Consider the following 19766-nt stretch of genomic DNA (forward strand, 5'->3'; position numbering starts at 1 on the left):
ACTTGGAAGCGCGCATATTGTGTGGAGCTCTTCGAATGCCAGGAAACTCGGTGACACGATCGGCATTATTATATTACGAGCCACGCAAACATTTAATGTCTTCGTTATGGAACGGCGCGGTAACGCGACCAAACTAATTAAGCACCGATAATTACCGCTGCCCTGCAGTTATCACGATTCAAGAGCAAATACGCCACTCGCTATCCCCGATGACGGCTTTGGCACTAGTCGCACATGCTATACGTGTTCCACGTGTTGTTTCTACCTCAACGTTTGGCGGCTTTTGCTTATCGTCCGCTCAGATACGCCGTTACCTTCAGCAATATTAAAAGAAAACAAATATCGTTTAATGCATGGGCACAATGTTGTTTTTATTGAGTCGTTTGTAATCGACAATTTGGCACTGTGGACTCGATGCGTTTAAGCGTCGAGCGACTAAGAAGTATTTCGCTGCCAGTACAGATGAATTAAAAGCTCAAGAGATCGTCGGGTTATTCCAATTAATCGAGACTAATTAAATATATGTTTAATTCGGCATAGTAGTACGATTCAAGACCGAATGAACATATTTTTGTACGATAAGTTTGTTTAGATGCTTATCCGTATTTCGACAGTGCTATAGTTGATATTATTATCAAGTGAAATGTATTTTTTTTTTATATTTATTTTTATATTTTTTTTCAGTATTAAACGAATTTGTAAGAAACTCTTAATAATAGACATCGTCTCCTAAAAGCAGCAGTAAGTGTAATGGAATATATACGTATAATTTTTTATTAATTTATTTTATCTAATGGAAATGATTATTAAAATTTTTATACTTCGCTTATATATTTTTTGGTCTAATTTTTATATATTCATAGCCAGTAATTTAAATAATATAATGAAGTGTATTAGTGTACGCTTCAAGCCAAGATAGAATTCTCTTTTTTTCTCTGTTTTTTCTTATGTATTCAATATGTATTGTGAAATATTAAGGCTCGACTATTGATAATCAATAAATATATACATGGTTTATAGAGCTATAACTTGGTAAAATATTGTTTTCGCACATCTTTCGTGTTAAGTTTTTACAAAGTGTACACGGTTTTTTTTTATATGTCTGTTAACCATAATGTTGCTTTATAAATAGATGTATTAATCAATGGATTTAGCAGAAACATAATTCAGTATGTATTGTAATGTATTGTAATGTAATGATTCTCTATGTAAGTTTCTATCTTTATAAAATAATATATATCTGTTAGATATAAGTTATTGCATAAAGATGTGTCAAACGAACGACATAACCGTAGAAGTCAGATTTATTAACAGAACAATATATTTTCCAACGTATAATATTGAAATATATTTGTAGTCTGTGTCATATCTATGTAAAAGGAAATTAAGTCAATACATTATGCAGAAATAGATGTACGTAAGAATATTTCTACATAAGTTTCAGAGTATATCAATACTTAATCATTTACAATTATTATGTGTGTGTGTGTGTGTGTGTGTGTGTGTGTGTGTACAATATTATTTAATTAGAAAATTACGTATATATAAGCATAACTCTTATTCTTTTCTCTAAATAAATATCAAATAAATCTTTTTATTTTTCACTTAACAGCATTGTGTAAAATGTTTTATATTCACCTTCTGTTTATCAATAAGATATATTTAAAAAATTGCATCTAATTAAGCGAATTACATTCAAAAGATGTTTTGATGAACTTTATCGATGATATTTATTATTTTATTATTTACCAGTAGATTATATTCTGTTCGTGTTAAGATTCAAATAACGATTCAGATAATAAAACACGTTGATAATAAACATGTAATGCTTTTAATCTCATTAAAATCTCACATTTCAATACCCACCCGCATGGTATTATAAAAAATCTGTTAAATTATATTTTTATCAACTGTAAGTGTAACCAACCGAATAGCGAAGATATTACTTTTTGTCTCTTTCATATAGATGATCTAACGATTTGGAAATTGAGCGAGATAAACATTTCATTATATTTCTTTATAAAACATATTTAAGGGCATACTTTTTTTTTGCTAGAAGGTTAATTTCAGTTCAGAACTGATTATCAATTCTTCAATATCTATTCTGATCGTTGTCGTATTGACGTAAATGTCCAGTTTATCATGTATCGAGACTAACATATAAATAATTAATATTATTAATTAAATTAATGAATAATTTGTCATTAAGGATTTTTGATCTGATGAAATTTTGTCGAACCATTATCGAGTCAAGTACGAAAACTCTAACATTTTCAAATGCACTCTACATTATTATGCTTCTTCAAATTCAATTTATGTTACGAGTCGCCATTCACATGCATTTGCTTAGCGAGTGATTCTTTTGTCTTTCAATATCTGCAAAGAACAATGCCTCGGTAAAGATAATATTTTTTTTTAATTCAGAGATGATGCAATAATGCTCTTTAGATTCAAGCTTAGAAGCCTCGAACTCTTCGCATATCGAAATTTCGCCCACGTCGTCCCCATACCCAATGCACTAATCTGCATCTAAAATTCGTCTCCAATACACGTCACTATCTTCCATATCCCAGGCCCACCGCAGCATCCCATTAAATCTATCTCGCAAATCATAGAATACAGAGACAGATCGAATGCGGGGACTAGCAAGTCTGATAGCCGATTCTACTTGAGTCCGATAGCCGGAGCGATAAGGAAGAGGAGGCAAATATAAGCTGGTCCCATCTCGCGCCGCGATCCCAGACCTTCGGTCGATAAATCCCATGGCATGACTCCTCTCGCCGTCCCCGGGGCCACGCGCTTACATCCCACTCCGAGCTCGAAGCTTCAGGTCCCCACCACCACCGGTACGACACCTGCGCGAGTAAAGGACGGGCCGACGACGGCACTACCACCACCGCTGCCACCACCACCACCACCACCGTCGCCGCTGCCACTATCGCCGCCGCCGCCGTTACCACCTGCAGCTGACCTGCGCGCGCGTGGCTTGACCCGCGGGGCGCCGCCTCGTGATCCTAGTCATTCAGCGTCCGCGCGCGATCCCGACTACGCGCCCGTCGCCCTGGCGATCGGCCGATCATCTGCGAATGAGCCCGAGGGTCTCCTCGATCGGCAGCGCGTGTCCCAGGCGGGTGGAGCACGTGCTCGCGCCTCCGTACCCGGATTCCTCGAGCGTCTCGAACGAGCCGACGGCTTACTCCATGACCCCGGCTGTCGCGCTCTTTCGCGGAAGGTCGCCTCGCCCGCGCGCTCTGCTTGTCCCAGGCTCGCGATTCAGTACGAGGTGAAGCGCATCAGTGAACTTGTGGTCGCTTATCAATAAATGGTGCTCGTTGACGAGGACACCCTAGTGCCGGAGTCCCCTCAACCGCATCGCGCTTTATTATAGCGCTGCTACTGACTTTTCTTTCCTCCACGGGGTTCGAAATGTTCGAAGAGTGACACTGATATGGGATCTTGTGACTGACGAGCAGGCGGACGCGTCATTGATTCGAGCACCTTAGTGTTGAGTTCGGTCTCGGTGGTTCGGATGATATAAAGGATATAGTGATAAGGTTGATAGGCCGGGGAAAGCAACGAGTTTGCTAGTCCACTGCTTATCAACGATGTAAGGGCGAGTGAATTTCAGCGAGATGTGATTGACGGGCACATCGATGAACGTACAGGAGTAATTTACGAGACAACAGCGGTACAACGAGACGTCATTCGACCGGCTTGCATCCGTTTACGACGATTTGCGGACAATGATTTGCGACGATGATAACTTATCGTTTGCGTATTCCTTTCCTCTTTACGTAGCATTGAATCATAATACACGCGCGTTGCGGCAATTCCATACCACGGCTTCGTTTCTACTTTGTCGGCGCTGTGAAAATTTGATAATCAACGCTATTATAAGCATTACGAGCACTCCTCCTGTTAAATTCTCCGACAATTGTAACGTCATTAACATTTATAATAGAAACAGCCAACGATGGTAATGCGTCATCGAGTAAATATTTTGATATTATTGAGATAAGGAAGCGCCTTTTCAATAATGAGGAATACCGCGCACTCGTACGCTAAGTGAAGCAAAATTTAATGATAAGAACGCGGATCGGATCGATTAAAAATGAACGTTTCTCGAGTGAGAAGTACCGCGATAAATTCATTAGCTCGAAAATATTTATCGTCATAATACGTTCGCGTGAATTGTGGTAGTTGCCCGTGCGATATTCTACTATTAGAGTGCTTCGACAAGTGGAGGAAAATTTCGACAATAAGGGATGGCCAATCCGACGAATTAACGAGAGATACTCTCCTCTCCATTAAGTGCAAGCGCGCAAGAACAGCCCATAAAGTTGTTACATCCTAGCGCCATATAAAGCCAGCAGATGTGATGAATAAGTGAAACAAGGAAGGTCGCACGATGATGGGTGTCTAACCAACCTCGTGCAATAGCGTGCGCGCGATCAAATTGGCCACGAGGCCGACACCAACGACGCTTCGAGCTGCGGGACGCCATCGTGGAGTCGCCGAAAAAAACGTAACTGCGACAGTTCGACGCGAGTTTGAGGCCAGTGAGGCGCGTGGCTCGCGACCTCGCCGCCGGAAGGCGACTGCGCGCCCAGTCGAGCACCAGACAGTCTGGAGCGCACGTGAACGCTCCACCACATTCTCCACCTCCACCGATACCACTATATCCCCCCCCTTACCATCCCCCTCTCGCCAATACGCCACCCTAATCCCACCCTCTGATCCCTTATCACCCTCCCCTCCAACCCCAATCGTCATCCCCCTCCTACTCCACCATCCTCCTCTTCTACCTCCTCCACCTCTTCATCAAGCTCCTACCGCCACCTTCGGCTCCTCCTGCGCCACCTCCACAGCCGCCTCCTCCATCAGCGCCACACACATCTGGAAAAACGCGGCTGCTACACCTGCCTCCGAGGTGATTCTATCGCGCACGCGACCGAGACGCTACCAGACGCGCGCGTTTCGCGGATTCCGCAATATACGAATCGGTGCTGGGCCGACAACATGGAGCTGCCGGCCAAGGGCAGCTAGGAGGTGCTCAGGATCCCCCGGGCTCTCTACGCATCCCTAAGCGCTACGCCGACATGGACGCCAAGGACCGCTACGTCGTCGAGGGGATCGGTGAGTCGCCCTGACATTCGTACTCGCGCCGAGCTTTTTTTGCCTCGTGAGCGGCTCCTCTTGTCCCGTTAACTCATACCCGACAATTTCCGTCGTTACCTCATCCCTATGCGCTTTGCCGAGCTTATCACGGCCGGTCCGCGCGCTACGCCGAAAGACGCGTCTTTTCTAATTGCCAATTCTCATGGATTATGACATTGACGTAACATTGCGTTTTGGGGCTCAGCTTAACGAAAGTACACTGGAGCGTGGAAAGGATTGACTTTGACGATGAAGAGGAGGTTTCAGCATCCGAGAGTCGACAGTTTATTAAGACATTGCTGACATTATTGGCGCATTAATACACTCTGCTCACCTCGTTTGGCGGGGAATGGGTTTCGTGGGGAGGAGGAGGAGGTATTACGTATGGCACGACTGTCGCTTTTACGACCTGATAATTATTGTTAGTCAATTTTGTTACCGATATTAGAGAAATATTACCACGTCGGTACCATGCTGGAGTGTATGATTTAAAATGCAAGAGACACATGTATGACGAATTTCGTATTTAAAAATCTCGGCTAATCGGTAAAATTACTTTGCACAATAAATCCATTCAATTAAAACGTCATTCAAAAATTCTTATAATTTGTATTTTATTTATTTGTTTTGAAACTTTCATAATAGAGTGTACCTACACCAACGTACTCGTATATAAAAATTGTCAAATATATTATGTATGTAGTTGATTGGGGAATGTGCGAAAAGCGATTTTGAAAGAAACAGCTAAGAAAATGAATTTGAATCGTACAATCACTTCGGAATTCTCGGTTAAAATAAATTCTATGCTATTAAATTGTACAAGGAAAATATTGATAAAGGCTAATACTTATTTTCCATTATAATTGACTCGATGAATTGTCTTATTAATACATTAGAGATTACGTATCAATTAAGAGGTAAATTTCAACCGTCATTAGCTTTGCTTTTTCCTATTAAGTAAAAGTATTTGCAAAGAATAATTTCAATAGAAATAAATGAAAAATAGTTTACATAATTAAATTTGTAAGGTTTACTTATATAAATTATTAAGTCAATGGAGGAAAATATAGGAAAGTATTTATTAATCACCTTCAAATTGAAATATAAACGCTTAACGAAATAACTATCCGATCGAATTTTTATTACTAATTTAAAATTCCGTTCATTCATTATATATAATTTTTGAACTAATAATATAACTATTCATTAGTAAATATGATTAATAAATGGATTACGAATTTCGAAATTAAAATTAGTTTTTATTTATTTCTCAATAAGTGTATAAACAATGTTTCAATGTATAAATGATATATAATGAACATCAAATAGCATAATTATTACTTATTTTTATTAACCTTAGGCATTAAATTATTTAATTTTATATACATGTCCACTTATTTCCTCTGTACTATACAAGTAGAAAAGAAAAAAAATCACTCTATTATATTTATTGTATTATAAAAATTAATTTATAAATTTACAATAGTATTCAATATATATTATTTTTTTTATATTATAACTATCAGTTAGTTCATTGAAAATAATTAAAATTAAAAATATTATTTTACTTTTTATAAATTTATATTTTCAGAGTGAAATTGCCAAGTCAAGGATGCGAAAAACAATTAAGAATTATTAAAGGTTAGCAATTATTTAAAATGATATTAATAATATCAATTGAGAGTTTCTCGAAATTAATTATCAATTTTAAGCAAAGACTCGTATGTGCAAAATACAGAATTTTTTTTTCAAGCTGCAATAATTCATCGATAACTTATGAAGATGAAATTTTTTTTTTTCAAAATCATAGGCTTGTTATAATAAAGTTAAAAAATAGTTAAAAATAGACTATATTATTCATGACAAAAGTTTCCTTACGAGTAAGGATGTTCTTTATCTCTTGCAGAGTTGGTACTCAGACAGGTAATCTCGGGAACTGATTAAAGGAGTTTTAACTTAATCGTGAAAACGAATGGTAATGACTATTAAATAATAAAATTGCTTCCTACTGTTAAATATAAAATTAAACTGAATCTTCGATCAAAGACTTTTGTTATAAATTTATTTATCTATTTCTCGTAACAGTTTTAACTAAAGCGAAACTTCAGCGAAGAAAATATTTTTGTAATAAAACAGGTTCTTAACGGTCACAGTAAATACAAGGCTTAACGGCAATTAGCCTTTCTGCTGGAAAATCGTGAAAATCCGTGAATTAATATTTTTCCGCCCGTCATTGCCTTGTACGCACAGTGATAAAAAAGACCCTAAATACTGCAAGTCATCAGTTATGTATGTATAAAAAAAAAATTTACATTGAAATTAGTGTGATCGATCTTTTCAAAAGGAACTATACGCGTGATACATATTTTATGCGAATCAAGGCAAATCGAACTAAAAATTTGCCAAGTTTTTTTCTTCCGTTGTTTTTACTAATGGTATATGTATGATGCGGATTTGTAACGAGGAATACCTTCTTTTTTTTTAATGTCCCGGCATAACTGTTCAGTTTTGTGCAGCTGCATGCACGTATGTATAGGCGCACAGTGGCATGCATGTATTATGCAACATGAGCTCGATTATAATTTTTCCAAAGAAGTAAACTGGATAGAATCACGAAGATACTGTGCAAATTTTTCTTTCCGGGATAATTCATTCTGCATTTTACTTTGTTGTTCCTTTGAAAATTATTTGTAGTTCATATTTTATAATATAATGTATTTTTATTTTTATTTTCCCACGTGCGCTCAATTCAAGTACAATAATTTTCCAATAATTGCAACTGTTTGCCGATTCTATTATATTAATGTATATATGAAGCTATTTAAGTCGAGTTATTTTTATGTTACATGCCAGATAGGAATTATACGAGAACTCACAGTTTTCCAATTAAATTTTTTTTTTTTATTTACCTTCGTTGTTTTTTTGTTTTTGTGGAAAACCTAATATTCATTTTATATTATCGCACAGACTGGACATTAATACATTTATAAGACATAAATTCTGTTAATATAACTTTCGTTCAGTTGTTCAATATAATTTTAATATAATTTTCTTTAAATTTTATTTTTTGTTTGTAAATTGAAATCGCAAAAGATTATATTCATTGTATAGACTATCAATATTAATGGCCGATAAAGTGAAAATGTGTTTTTATTTAAAAAATATTATTATGGTTGGCTTAAAATATTGACTGTTGGTGAAACTTAGAAGATAGTCACATGTGCATATAAAACTATTTTTTATTCTAAAAATTGTTAATATTATTTAATATCCTAAGTTGTTCGTTGATCTGAATTAATCATTCATGCATAACTATGACCCAAGATTTTATACAATCACCATGCAATCATCAATAATATAAGTGGTTTTCAATTGATAAATAATTATTTAAAAAACGAGATGAGTCCGAAGATTATATATTTTGAATTTACCAAAAAAATGAAAATATTTCAAATTACTTGTAATCCGTAAAATAATATCTTACTTAGGCGTTATAAAGCAAAATAAAATTTCTATGTAAATTCTAGTTCTCTACATATTTCATAAAATCGATACATACAATATTATTTGTCGTTTCTTTATTTACATGCGTGAGTACATAATATCGACATTTCATTGCTCAGTTGTACAAGTATAGAATAAAAGAAAGACGTAATACACTTTGAACGCGGAACATTTGTATCATTCTGAATACAAGAGATATATGAGTGAATTAGAAAAATTAGTAGTAACCGATGAAATGGTAAATTATTTATCGTTTAATTTATTATATCGCTCTTAGGATTAAATGACATTTCCACGCTCCATAGATAAATAATGAATTTATTTTATGCCTCAAGAAATTAGCAATCGTATAAAGGAATGAAATTTATAATTACATTGTAGAATTATGATTAACTTTTCCAAGTACTCATACACAATGTAATGTATTTATTCTTCAGAAATTGAAATCGGAGCATTGCGTGACTTCGCATCGGTATCCCATTGTTATTAAAATTAAGGGAAAGACAGAGATAGATAGTGAGCGCGAGGGGCCAAGGCGTGGAGCGATGGGTAGCGGAGTTTGATGGAGGGGGGATGAGGAAGGCAAGCCAACCTCCGAAAAATCAGTTTTTAAACCATTGTGTATATCTATATAAACGTGGCATTGATCGCTATCGCGCATAAGCTTTAGTTCGGCGCTGGGCGCTTTGATCGTCGGCGAAAGAACAGGTTCTACCTCGTCGAGACGGTCAAAGTCCGGAGATCCCATCGTTCGACTTTTTAATGGATTTCAAGCGATGCAATTTTGTGGATTCCATCATCGATGTATTCCGTCGAGGGAGCCCTTGCGCGCTGCGATGCAGGGCAAAAACCCTGTGCAGCCAAGTGGGCAGCCTCCCTCCCCCTGTCGCCCAACTCCTTAATCGCCGCGAGCTATTACTCTCACGATATACAGCCGGTAATGACTGTAAAATAATTTGATTAGTGGCCTTTTTCTTCCCTCTCGGTATTAACGATAGAGTCGCAATTAGCCGTAGTCGATAGAAAAATTTTTCTATAATACGAGAAGCCTGGCCTCTGCTACGCTTACATGGAATTTCAACGTAAAGGACACGATTCGAGCCTGGTTAACGTGGGATATTCGGACATTTTTGCACTTATTAGCAAGTAATTATAGTAAATGTCTAGCTGCTGGGTAATGGGGAGTGAGTTGAGATATTACGCGCAAATGTGCGCGCGGGGCGTGCGATAAACAATCATTTATTACCTACTGGGTGTAATCAAGATATCGCTGATTATTATGAAAGATAAAATTTTTCCAAACAACGCGTTTATCGCGAAACTTGATGCAAATTACATCCAAAGTTTGCAGACGCGTAATTAATAGTGATTAATTTTCATAAGCGGTAACAGGCGAAAACATGTAAATGCATAAACCACTAGTCATTTATTTCATGAAGGGCGGCGGGAGGAGGGGGAATAGAAAATTCAGCTCGTATTCTCGAATAAAGTGACCGAGGGTTTTGGCTTAGCTGTCGCGGATGAGTCGTTTCATTTTATCTTTCAACAATTTGTCTCTTTGTAAATTAGTTTCTCGGTAACGTACGTGCTGAGTAAATGGCTTGGGCCGAACCTTTGTGCCAAAGGGCAAATTGACTTTGGTAAAAAGGAAAGGTACGAAAAAGGTAACTCTATTATGCAGGCAGTACTTTCAGCAGCCTTTAATACGAGTCTTCAATCCATTCGTGATGCAGCTTCCTTATGCGATGGAGACGGGTGCTTCTTTCATCATTACTGTTATTAAATAGTTGGAGCGGGAGGGACGAGATATTGGAAAGACGTTCACGAAGTTAGAAATTTGTGCAAAGCAATATTTTGTTGATCTTATTTCGATGGGTAGGTGATTGGGTGGGTGTGTTAGGGCGGTAGAAAAGTCTTAAAAATTGCCTTTTTAAATGGTTAATACTTTGCAATGTCAAGGTGATCGATACGTACCTACGCTGTTTACTTACTTTCGCCTTTCGAATTGCATTAAAATAAAAAATATACATTATACATTATTGTGCAATTTTGTTAACGAAATTATTTTAAAATGATTATATTACATGGCAATTGATTATATGGCATGTCTTGCATTTTGCCATTGAGGCGAATTAGCTTCTATCCTTGAAGGATAGGAGCATCAACAAAAAAAAATTAATCGTCAATAGCTACAATCTCGATACCAATAGCTTTAATCAGTATTTGGCATTGATACTATTTGGTAAAACAGTCAAAGGTACATACAGATATTACGAACGACAGACCTTGAAATTACTCCTTAAGAATATGCCAAGGAATTCAAATTTAGGCAAAAACATATAATTGAAACATATTGTGTATTCATAAATTTATGAAATTACTATACATTTTAACTCTGATTAGTTAATCAAAAATATATTCCTGATTCTCGCCTGATCGTTTCAATATAATACAAATAATAAGGTGTAAAATATATTTAATTATCCAAGGATTTGGAACAATTATAAAATAAATTAATTATTTACTTTTATTAGTTGTGATTTTCTGAATTCATATTTATTATAATTGAGAGAAGAATAAATACAAATGTCAGCGCTAGTCTTACGAATTACATAAATAAACATATATAAATACATATACTTATTATATATTGTTGTTAAATATATTGTTATTAATTTAAAAATAATTTATTTCTTGTTTAAATATTTAATAAAATTATAATTCCATGAATACAAAATATTTTTATTGCTTATATCATTTAAGATGAAAATTTGTATATTTGAATATAAAACAATGCAACTTTAATATTAATAAGAGATTTATAAAGTAAATAATAGTTATAATTCCTAATAAGAAATATAGAAATATTTTTAGCTACGCTAATGTTTCAGTTTCAGTAATCAAAAGTAAAATGTTTCGTTGACTACGATGTTTAAAAGTAATAAGTATTACCTGCCTTACTTAGGCTGTTACAATATTAAAAGATTATTTCAATTTGTTTATGTATGCATAGATGTGTTTGCACATATGTAACATGTGCACATTTATGAATATACGTATGTCTTAACATGCGCGTATATGCGGATGGACTGGAGTTAAAATTATTTAACTCATTTAAATCAATAAAATAATTTAAGAAATACATTCTAAAAATTCTAAAAATTTGTAAATACCAAGTTTTTAAGATTGATCTGTTAATATTATAAGTATTATACAAAATACAACTATTTATATATTAATTTTCATTCAATTCAAAGTGGAAATTACCAAGTTTGAAACTTTAGTTCTTAAAGTCAGTTTTATTTACATCTGACTAAAGACTGCATCTAATACGTTTACTGATAAAGAGAAAATTACGTCGTATGCAAAAATTACGAAAAACTTTATGACAGCTATAAATCATAGTTCATTTTGGATATTAAATGTGGTTAGAAAATACGCGTCTCTTCATTGTCTACGTACTTTCCAGTATTAATTTATTAAATAATAACATGAATTTGATTCGTTTTTAATTCGACAATTATTATACATTGGTATTTTATAATATATATATATATATATATACAATTTTTCTGTTTATATAATTTATAAAAAATACAAAAATAGTTGATATGCTATATGTTATAATAGAATATTTGTCTGTACTCTTTATATTAATTGGAAATAATTATGTATTCTAAAAAAGAACTTTCCAAACTTCATGAAAAATATTGATATATAAAAATAATTTCATTCGGAATAAATTCAATAGCATCTTATGTGTAAATTTAATACATTTATAAATTAAATATGTATATTTTATTAAAATTAATAAATATCAATTATTATATTATATTTAATTTAATATATAATTTTATTAGATATCAATAGATATTTCATGTAGATGTTACAAAATAATTGTTATATAGATGATACAAAACTTATCATTTAACGCTATTTCAAACATGAAATTGTTTAAATTATAATAAATTTGCACCATTAATGTTTAATCTTAATTATAAAAGTTAATAATATAATATAATATATTATGTAAATAATATCAAATGTTTGTGGTTATTACAAATATTTCATGATAGGCTATCTAATTTGCAAATAATATATAATATTGTGTAGAATATATTTATATATGCGTTATATTATATATGACTATATTTGAAAATACTAGTTACAATTAAGACTTATTATTAATTTACGTATTTACCAAGTTGCCGATTCAATAAAATAAAATAAGAATTGTAACGATAAAAATCTATAATTAAATATGTTTATTTTGTTTGTTAATAAGTTTATAGTTTATAAATAATTATTTATTCCGATAAAGTATAAAAGTATAAAAGATCAAAAACACAATTTTTTTTAAAAATTTAAATTACTATCACATTAAAATATGCAAAAATATTAAATCTTAAAATATTTATACTTCCAACAAATATTTGTATAACCAAGGAATTTTCACTTCGATTTAATTTTGTTAATGGAAAAAAATATTTCCATTCTTAACATCTGATTAGTCACGACATTAAATACACATGATTTGTATATTTTAAAACTTAGTTTTTTTAGGAGTAAAGAGAAACATTAAGAAATATGATTATAATCAATGATCCCAAGATAAAATAGTTGATTATTCAGAAAATTATATTCATTTCAATTGCATAATAAATACATTTATAGTTCAAGAATTTAAAGGGAACTTTGTTTTTAACATTGGAATATTTGCATTCAAATAAATTATTTTCGCACTTTTCAAAATAATTATAATATGTGACAAAAGCAATGTAATATTGATAAATTAAATAGAACTATATTTACTGCTGTACTATATTTATTATTATAACTATATTTACTAAATGGAGTAAAACATTTCATCATAAAACGTTTGAGTTTTATGTTAATCTAAAATATAATGGAAAAGTAAAAAAAAATCTTATACACATATGCTATGAATGTGTAACTGTAGAAAATGGAATTATAAAAGAGAATGAAATATTAATGAAAAGATAAAATATATTTTATAGGTGTCATGTCAAAAGTATCATATTTCTGTGAATTTTAGAAAATTTATTAATTTTTTAATTGAAAAATAAAAAAATACAAGAAATTAAATAATATTAAACTATGATGAAAATAAATTTTACACATTCGGTAAATAATTAATACTGTAATATATTTAGAATAATTTTTTTTACAGAATATTACCTGAATAAATATACAACTTAGTAATTTAAGAAATAATCCATTTTATAATTTCACTTCAAATCAACGTGACTATTTATTTCTTTATTTAAGTCATTCTATCGTGTATTGAAAAACAATTATGCTATAATTTTCAAATATTTTTTGTATTAAACACATCTCTTAATTACATGTTTATAATTAGATATAATTTATTTTATAAAATATTGTAATCATTTAAAATAAAAGTAATGTTGAGCAAAAGTTTTGTAATAGTAATATAATATTTCAATTATGTTAATTGCCATAATTAAAGTTACTTAAATTTCAGTGGTTTTATTTATATTACTCATAAAAACAAGATAAATTTATAGATAAACATGCATGCGTGTATGTATGCATACTTCGCTTGTTACGCATAGGTAAATATATTTACAAGAATTTTGTTATTGCTTTATTTAGTTTTCATTTTTAGTTCAATTATGTTTTGTTTTGTCAACATCAAATAAACTAGCTTTTGAATAATTAGAAATATAACTAACTCTATAAGTACTTTTATAAAATAACGTGTCATTTGAATAAAAACTTCTTTTAACTTTATTAAAATTTTAAGTTACGTGATTTTGTAACTACCGTATGTATAAAATGCTTGACAAGTTAAGCATTTTCTATGGAAACGAAGTCAAAAGTAAGGCGCTCAGAATATGCAAACATATTAACACACACATATACACCATGCACGCACGAATTCACGGCACATAGGCGCGGGCAAGGAGAGAGAGAGAGAGAGAGAGGCATATATAAATACTTCATGTTCATGGTCGGGTTTGTTGCTGGTAAATTCATTATGAACGGAAAATACAGTCACTAAGTTTTGTAATCTTTCCGCAGACATGTTGAATCTTTTTTTTATGAATTAAAAATTTTAATTATTTATCTTGACTTATATAGTTATTTCATTCTTTTAATTATAATATGATAAATATAAGTACGAACGTTTCTTCTTTTTTTTTTTTTATCAATTATACATAAATCGTTTTATTTTTCATATATTGCAAATTTAAATATGATAAAAATCTCTTCCCAGTCAAAAATTCTTTTTTATTAGTAAATACACTGATACAAAGACTGTTAGTATATTTTATTCCTTTTATTTTGAATATCTGAAAGTACTTACTCGAGTATACGAGTTTAATTTTCTTCGCTCTTCATTATTAAATTTATTACAAATACTTTCTGATACTCTGTTCATCTTAAAAATTCCCTGACAGTCCTCTTCCATAACCATCTTTTTACCTTTTTCATTAAGCTATACACATGTTACTCTATTATTGCATAATTCAGCTGCACATGTAATTCATTTCAATTTGAGTTATTAATCATGGAACACATTGTATAGTAAGACAGTATGCTTTGAAACATAACTATATTCAAAAGTTCTTATTCAGCGTTTCACATTATGCTGCTTGTCATTTAATTCTGTGTCAATTTATATAAAATTTAATTGAAGTTTTACTTATTGAAATCATTTAATGTTCCACAATCCACGTGCATTATTACTACTAATAATTCTCTAAGTTTTTAAAAATAATTCATAAGTATTGGTTATATTTGGGACTCAGCATTAATTTAAAAATGGTCTTAAACGGAAGCAATAATATCCGCAAAAGATGGCTTTTATATTTATATTTACATTGTAAAACGACGATTTCTTTTCATGGGAAATTGTTCTAGTTCATCTTGCTTTTTTTACAAGTGTATTTAGTTTATTTATACGAAGACAGACTTAAGTAGATTAATCCAATATCCACACTTTCAATAAAATTTTATTCCTTATTTTTAATAATTCTAGAGAACGAAAAACTCCCCAAGATTATTACATATATCCCCATGTATTTACATTCGGCATAATTGATTTATCACTCCCTATCATTTTCTTAAAACTCGCCAGTATTCAAAATACAGAGTGTTTCAAGCTGTCCGAATTTTATTACAATTCTCTTCCTACAACATTTACTACATTTATTCGAACATTATTTTTAAATTCTGAATTATTACACTGCGCGTGTCTATAATATACCGACGGATCGTTTCAAAGAAGAGTACTAATTAAAAAATTAACCCCCATTCATTCGCTTCTGAAAGTGTAATTTACATTGCCTTTTATGTCTTTTGTGGCCGAACAGAATACATTCCAGGTAATTCCTCGGAGCGCGATGCCCTTTTTCAGCCCCTGGCCTCCTTCGGTTACCAAATTTTTTGTGCACGCATGCACGCACACACACATTTGGCTTCCACTTGCATTATAAGGCACCGATGGCTTGCCACTTGGTAGCGTTGACGTTCCCGAAATCGTCGACGGGGACTCGAAAGGCCTTGGAGGCCCGAGCCCTACTCCCTTCAAAAGTCACGAATTCGAGGATCGGCGGGGCCCAACTAACCAGATGACGATCGATTTCATCTTAACCAAAGTATCCACGCAATTTACTCTCCTCGCGTGCGACAATTCGATTCATATCCTATTGTGAAGAGGTACGATTCCTCTGGTACCTCCATTGTTAGTCACGCAAGGAGAAACGAGTACGCGAATATCGACTATTTGCCACCCATTACCCCTGCTTTAATACTTATGAAGTATCCTCTCCTCAAAATAAATTATTATTTACTCTCGACTACTTATGTGCGTTTTCTTAGCCTATGTTGCTACACTAAAGCTTTATTCCCAATTAAGAGTTTGTGATAATAAAAGAACGCCACGAACTTTATATTATAGGACAGTGATAAGATTTGATATAAGCTAATCGTATTATTTATGCCTGATAAATATCGCTTTTTACACATGCTTATTTATTATCGCCAGGAATCAATTATCCATGATTTTTCAATACTCCTCTGAACAAATGTTGTATTTGCAAAATAAATTTCGTTGAATTAACGGGCGTTAATTGCTTAATTTGCTAATAAACAAAATTGAATCGCTAACTACGTTTATTTTCCTGTCGTTGTGAACGAGTGTGTATTTACTTGAAGCTATTTATCTACCCCCTCATCCTGTTTTTTTCAATTACTATCATATGTGCGTCATGCATATTTGAATCACGTATGGTTTTCTAAGATCCATTTGCTCTGGTCAATGATTAAATTAAAATAGTAAGGCATAGATATTTATTTTTGCTCATTAATCTAGTTTGCCGGAATATTTTATTTACGTTACGATTGTTTTGTAATATAAATTACTTTGTCATAATATAGAACGTTTAAAAGATTCGGTTTTAACTGAGAAAAAGCTATTTAGTACGAAATTCCTTGAAATGTAAATAACGAACTTGACATCTCAAAAACCTTGATCAGGAGATTTAACATTCGAAACATACCTTATATTAACATAAATATAAAAAAGACATGCAAAGTTATAAAATTATTATTTGTTTTGCATGACACGTACACACGATAAATTATAATCGGAATTAGTAATTTAGGATTATATAAAAGTATTCTAAAAGGAGAAATAAAACTGAAAACTATCATAACAGAAAGAAACGAAGCTTTAATGCGGAAGATGAATGCTAAGTATTATTCCATCTGTAATGAATACGTACGTCATTCACATTTATTTTTATTTTTCACTACTCAGCTTTAGTGATAGATTTTGCTCGTTATTTAAAAAGCTCTTACATACATGCATACACAAACGTAATTCACATGCGTGACACACAATTACGTGTGTTTGTGTTTTGCGAGTTAGGACAATTGACACTTATTTTAAGGCCGCGCGAATGTAAAAATTATGAATTTCGGAGGAAGTATGAGTAATTATTCGAAAATGAATATGTTTATATAGATTTCACACACTATGTTTATATAATTGTAATAAATGGTTTTGTACCATCTCTTGTAATAGTAATACGTATTTTATATCTTGAATATTGTACTAAATTTGGAAACTGTAAATATTGAAAATTCTGAACTTTTCACTCCATCTATTACTGCAAAAAATAATATAATGATTTTAATATAATTTTTAAATGCTTAGACATTACAATTAGTAAATAAAGCAATTCAATATAAGATATATTATTCGTAGTTGGACATATGTTTCCCATATCATTAAAAAGTTTAATTTATTTCTCTAATTTACTGCTTTCTTTATAAACACACAACTAGTAAAAACAAAATTTATGACAATATTTAAAAATCAAGCTGTTAAAGTTGAATAAACATTGTTCTTTGCGTATATCGTCTAATAAAAATATCTTTGCAGGCATAAAATGAAAACAGACGTTGCCTTTATTTATAGCTGGGAAAATAATTCTAGTTAAAAAATCACTCATAAAATATATATTATTTAAAAAACTTATTCGGAAGTTCACGCGCGCCTTCCCTCGTTGCGGAAAAGTCAGTCGTGCTGAAACAATGCCGCAAATTATCCGCGGTTTTATCTCTTCCGTACTGTTCAATCACACTATTAGTACACTTCCGATTGCACAATTACATAATCTTACCATACGTTCGTGTGGTGTCGCTATAACTGTAAATGTATGTACAAGGCGAATGTGATATTTTATGTTTTCCCCCGAGTTTTCACAAATTAAGTACAATTACGTTAGAATGGCCCAATGTATACATTATTATTGCGTTTACTTACATCAAGGACTACTTCATTTTCAAAATTAAAGTAATGGATGTGGAATGATACTTAAAAAAAGAATACATGAAGTATGGAAAATTTCAACACAAATAATACTAATTTGTGGAATTATACTCTTTAATAAATTACCCAGCACTTTGAAAATTATTTGGATAGATGTATTTGTATGTGTTCATTTTAAAAGAATTATCGATAAGAATGATTAATTTAGATGATAATAAAACTCATTGATTTTAATAATCGGTTTTCGACAAAATTTTAATCGTAAAATTTATTTATTATATACTTATAATTTGTTTGCAATTTAGCACAGCACAATAATTTCTTTACTTAAAAATACTTTAGTGTTTTTTAAAGTAGAAAGAAGTGTAATAAAATAAAAACTTTCAAGTACACTGCATTATATCGGAATATGCATGAACAATATTATTAGCCGAATTCATTTTATTGAAATATTTGAAATTTAATCTAGATAAAATATATGAATTGGTAAGAAGTAATTATACTTCCGTTTATTAATTTTCATGGTATCTGGCGTACCAAATATGATTAACTTGTTGATTTTATTTTATATTAAGGAGATAAATAAAATGATTGCTTAATGCTCTTTTTCAGAACATTTAGTATATTTAAGTGAGTCAGATATTATAAATTCACTTTACTTGGCAAAAAAATTTGCTCTCATTGTACAAAAGGTGCTCAAATTGAATTTCTCAATGTAATAAATGCAATTAGAATAAAGAAATTTTAACAAAGATTAAACAATATGTAAAATCTATCGAAGAAAATAAATTTTACATATATATCACTCGTGAATAATCGATGGCATAATATTTTAAGTAATAAACTCGTATAGTAATTTCAAAGTTTAATAAAATCCATGAAAAGTAAAGAATAATTTAGAGTTTGGATTTATGATTTGTAAAGTTATAAATAAAAAAAATTTCCAACAACCACTTCAATATTTAGCAATTTATCAAAGAAATAATAATTATTACCAAATAACATATCATTTCTTAAACGAACGAAACTATAATTAATTTTTAATTGATATTTTATGCTATCATTAAAGATTCTATTTAGACATTACAATGGTATAACGTATTATCTGAGAACGTAATCTGAAAATGATGTATAATGATGAAATTATTGAATTTTCGAAACATCACATTCGATTGTCACATTCGAAAATAAAACTATGCCTAAAAGAAGTTGACTTTAATTTAGCATAGCGCAGTTTCACGCCACAATGCTTGCTATTACAATACTAAAATGGCATAGC

At 31.8% G+C, this 19766-nt stretch overlaps 1 protein-coding gene across 1 annotated transcript in view; it reads left to right on the forward strand.

The window, feature by feature from the left end:
• The first annotated feature begins 4840 nt into the window (after nucleotides 1-4840).
• LOC105362377 (uncharacterized) overlaps nucleotides 4841-19766 on the forward strand; it is a 154725-nt gene continuing 139799 nt past the window's right edge. The window contains exon 1 of the mRNA XM_011499816.1: nucleotides 4841-5136. Within this exon, the coding sequence (XP_011498118.1) occupies nucleotides 5100-5136 (37 nt within the window). The 5' untranslated portion in view covers nucleotides 4841-5099. The remainder of the gene's footprint in view (nucleotides 5137-19766) is intronic.

Source organism: Ceratosolen solmsi, unplaced genomic scaffold (genome assembly GCF_000503995.2).
Source record: "Ceratosolen solmsi marchali unplaced genomic scaffold, CerSol_1.0 scaffold35, whole genome shotgun sequence".
Lineage (NCBI taxonomy): Eukaryota > Metazoa > Arthropoda > Insecta > Hymenoptera > Agaonidae > Ceratosolen > Ceratosolen solmsi.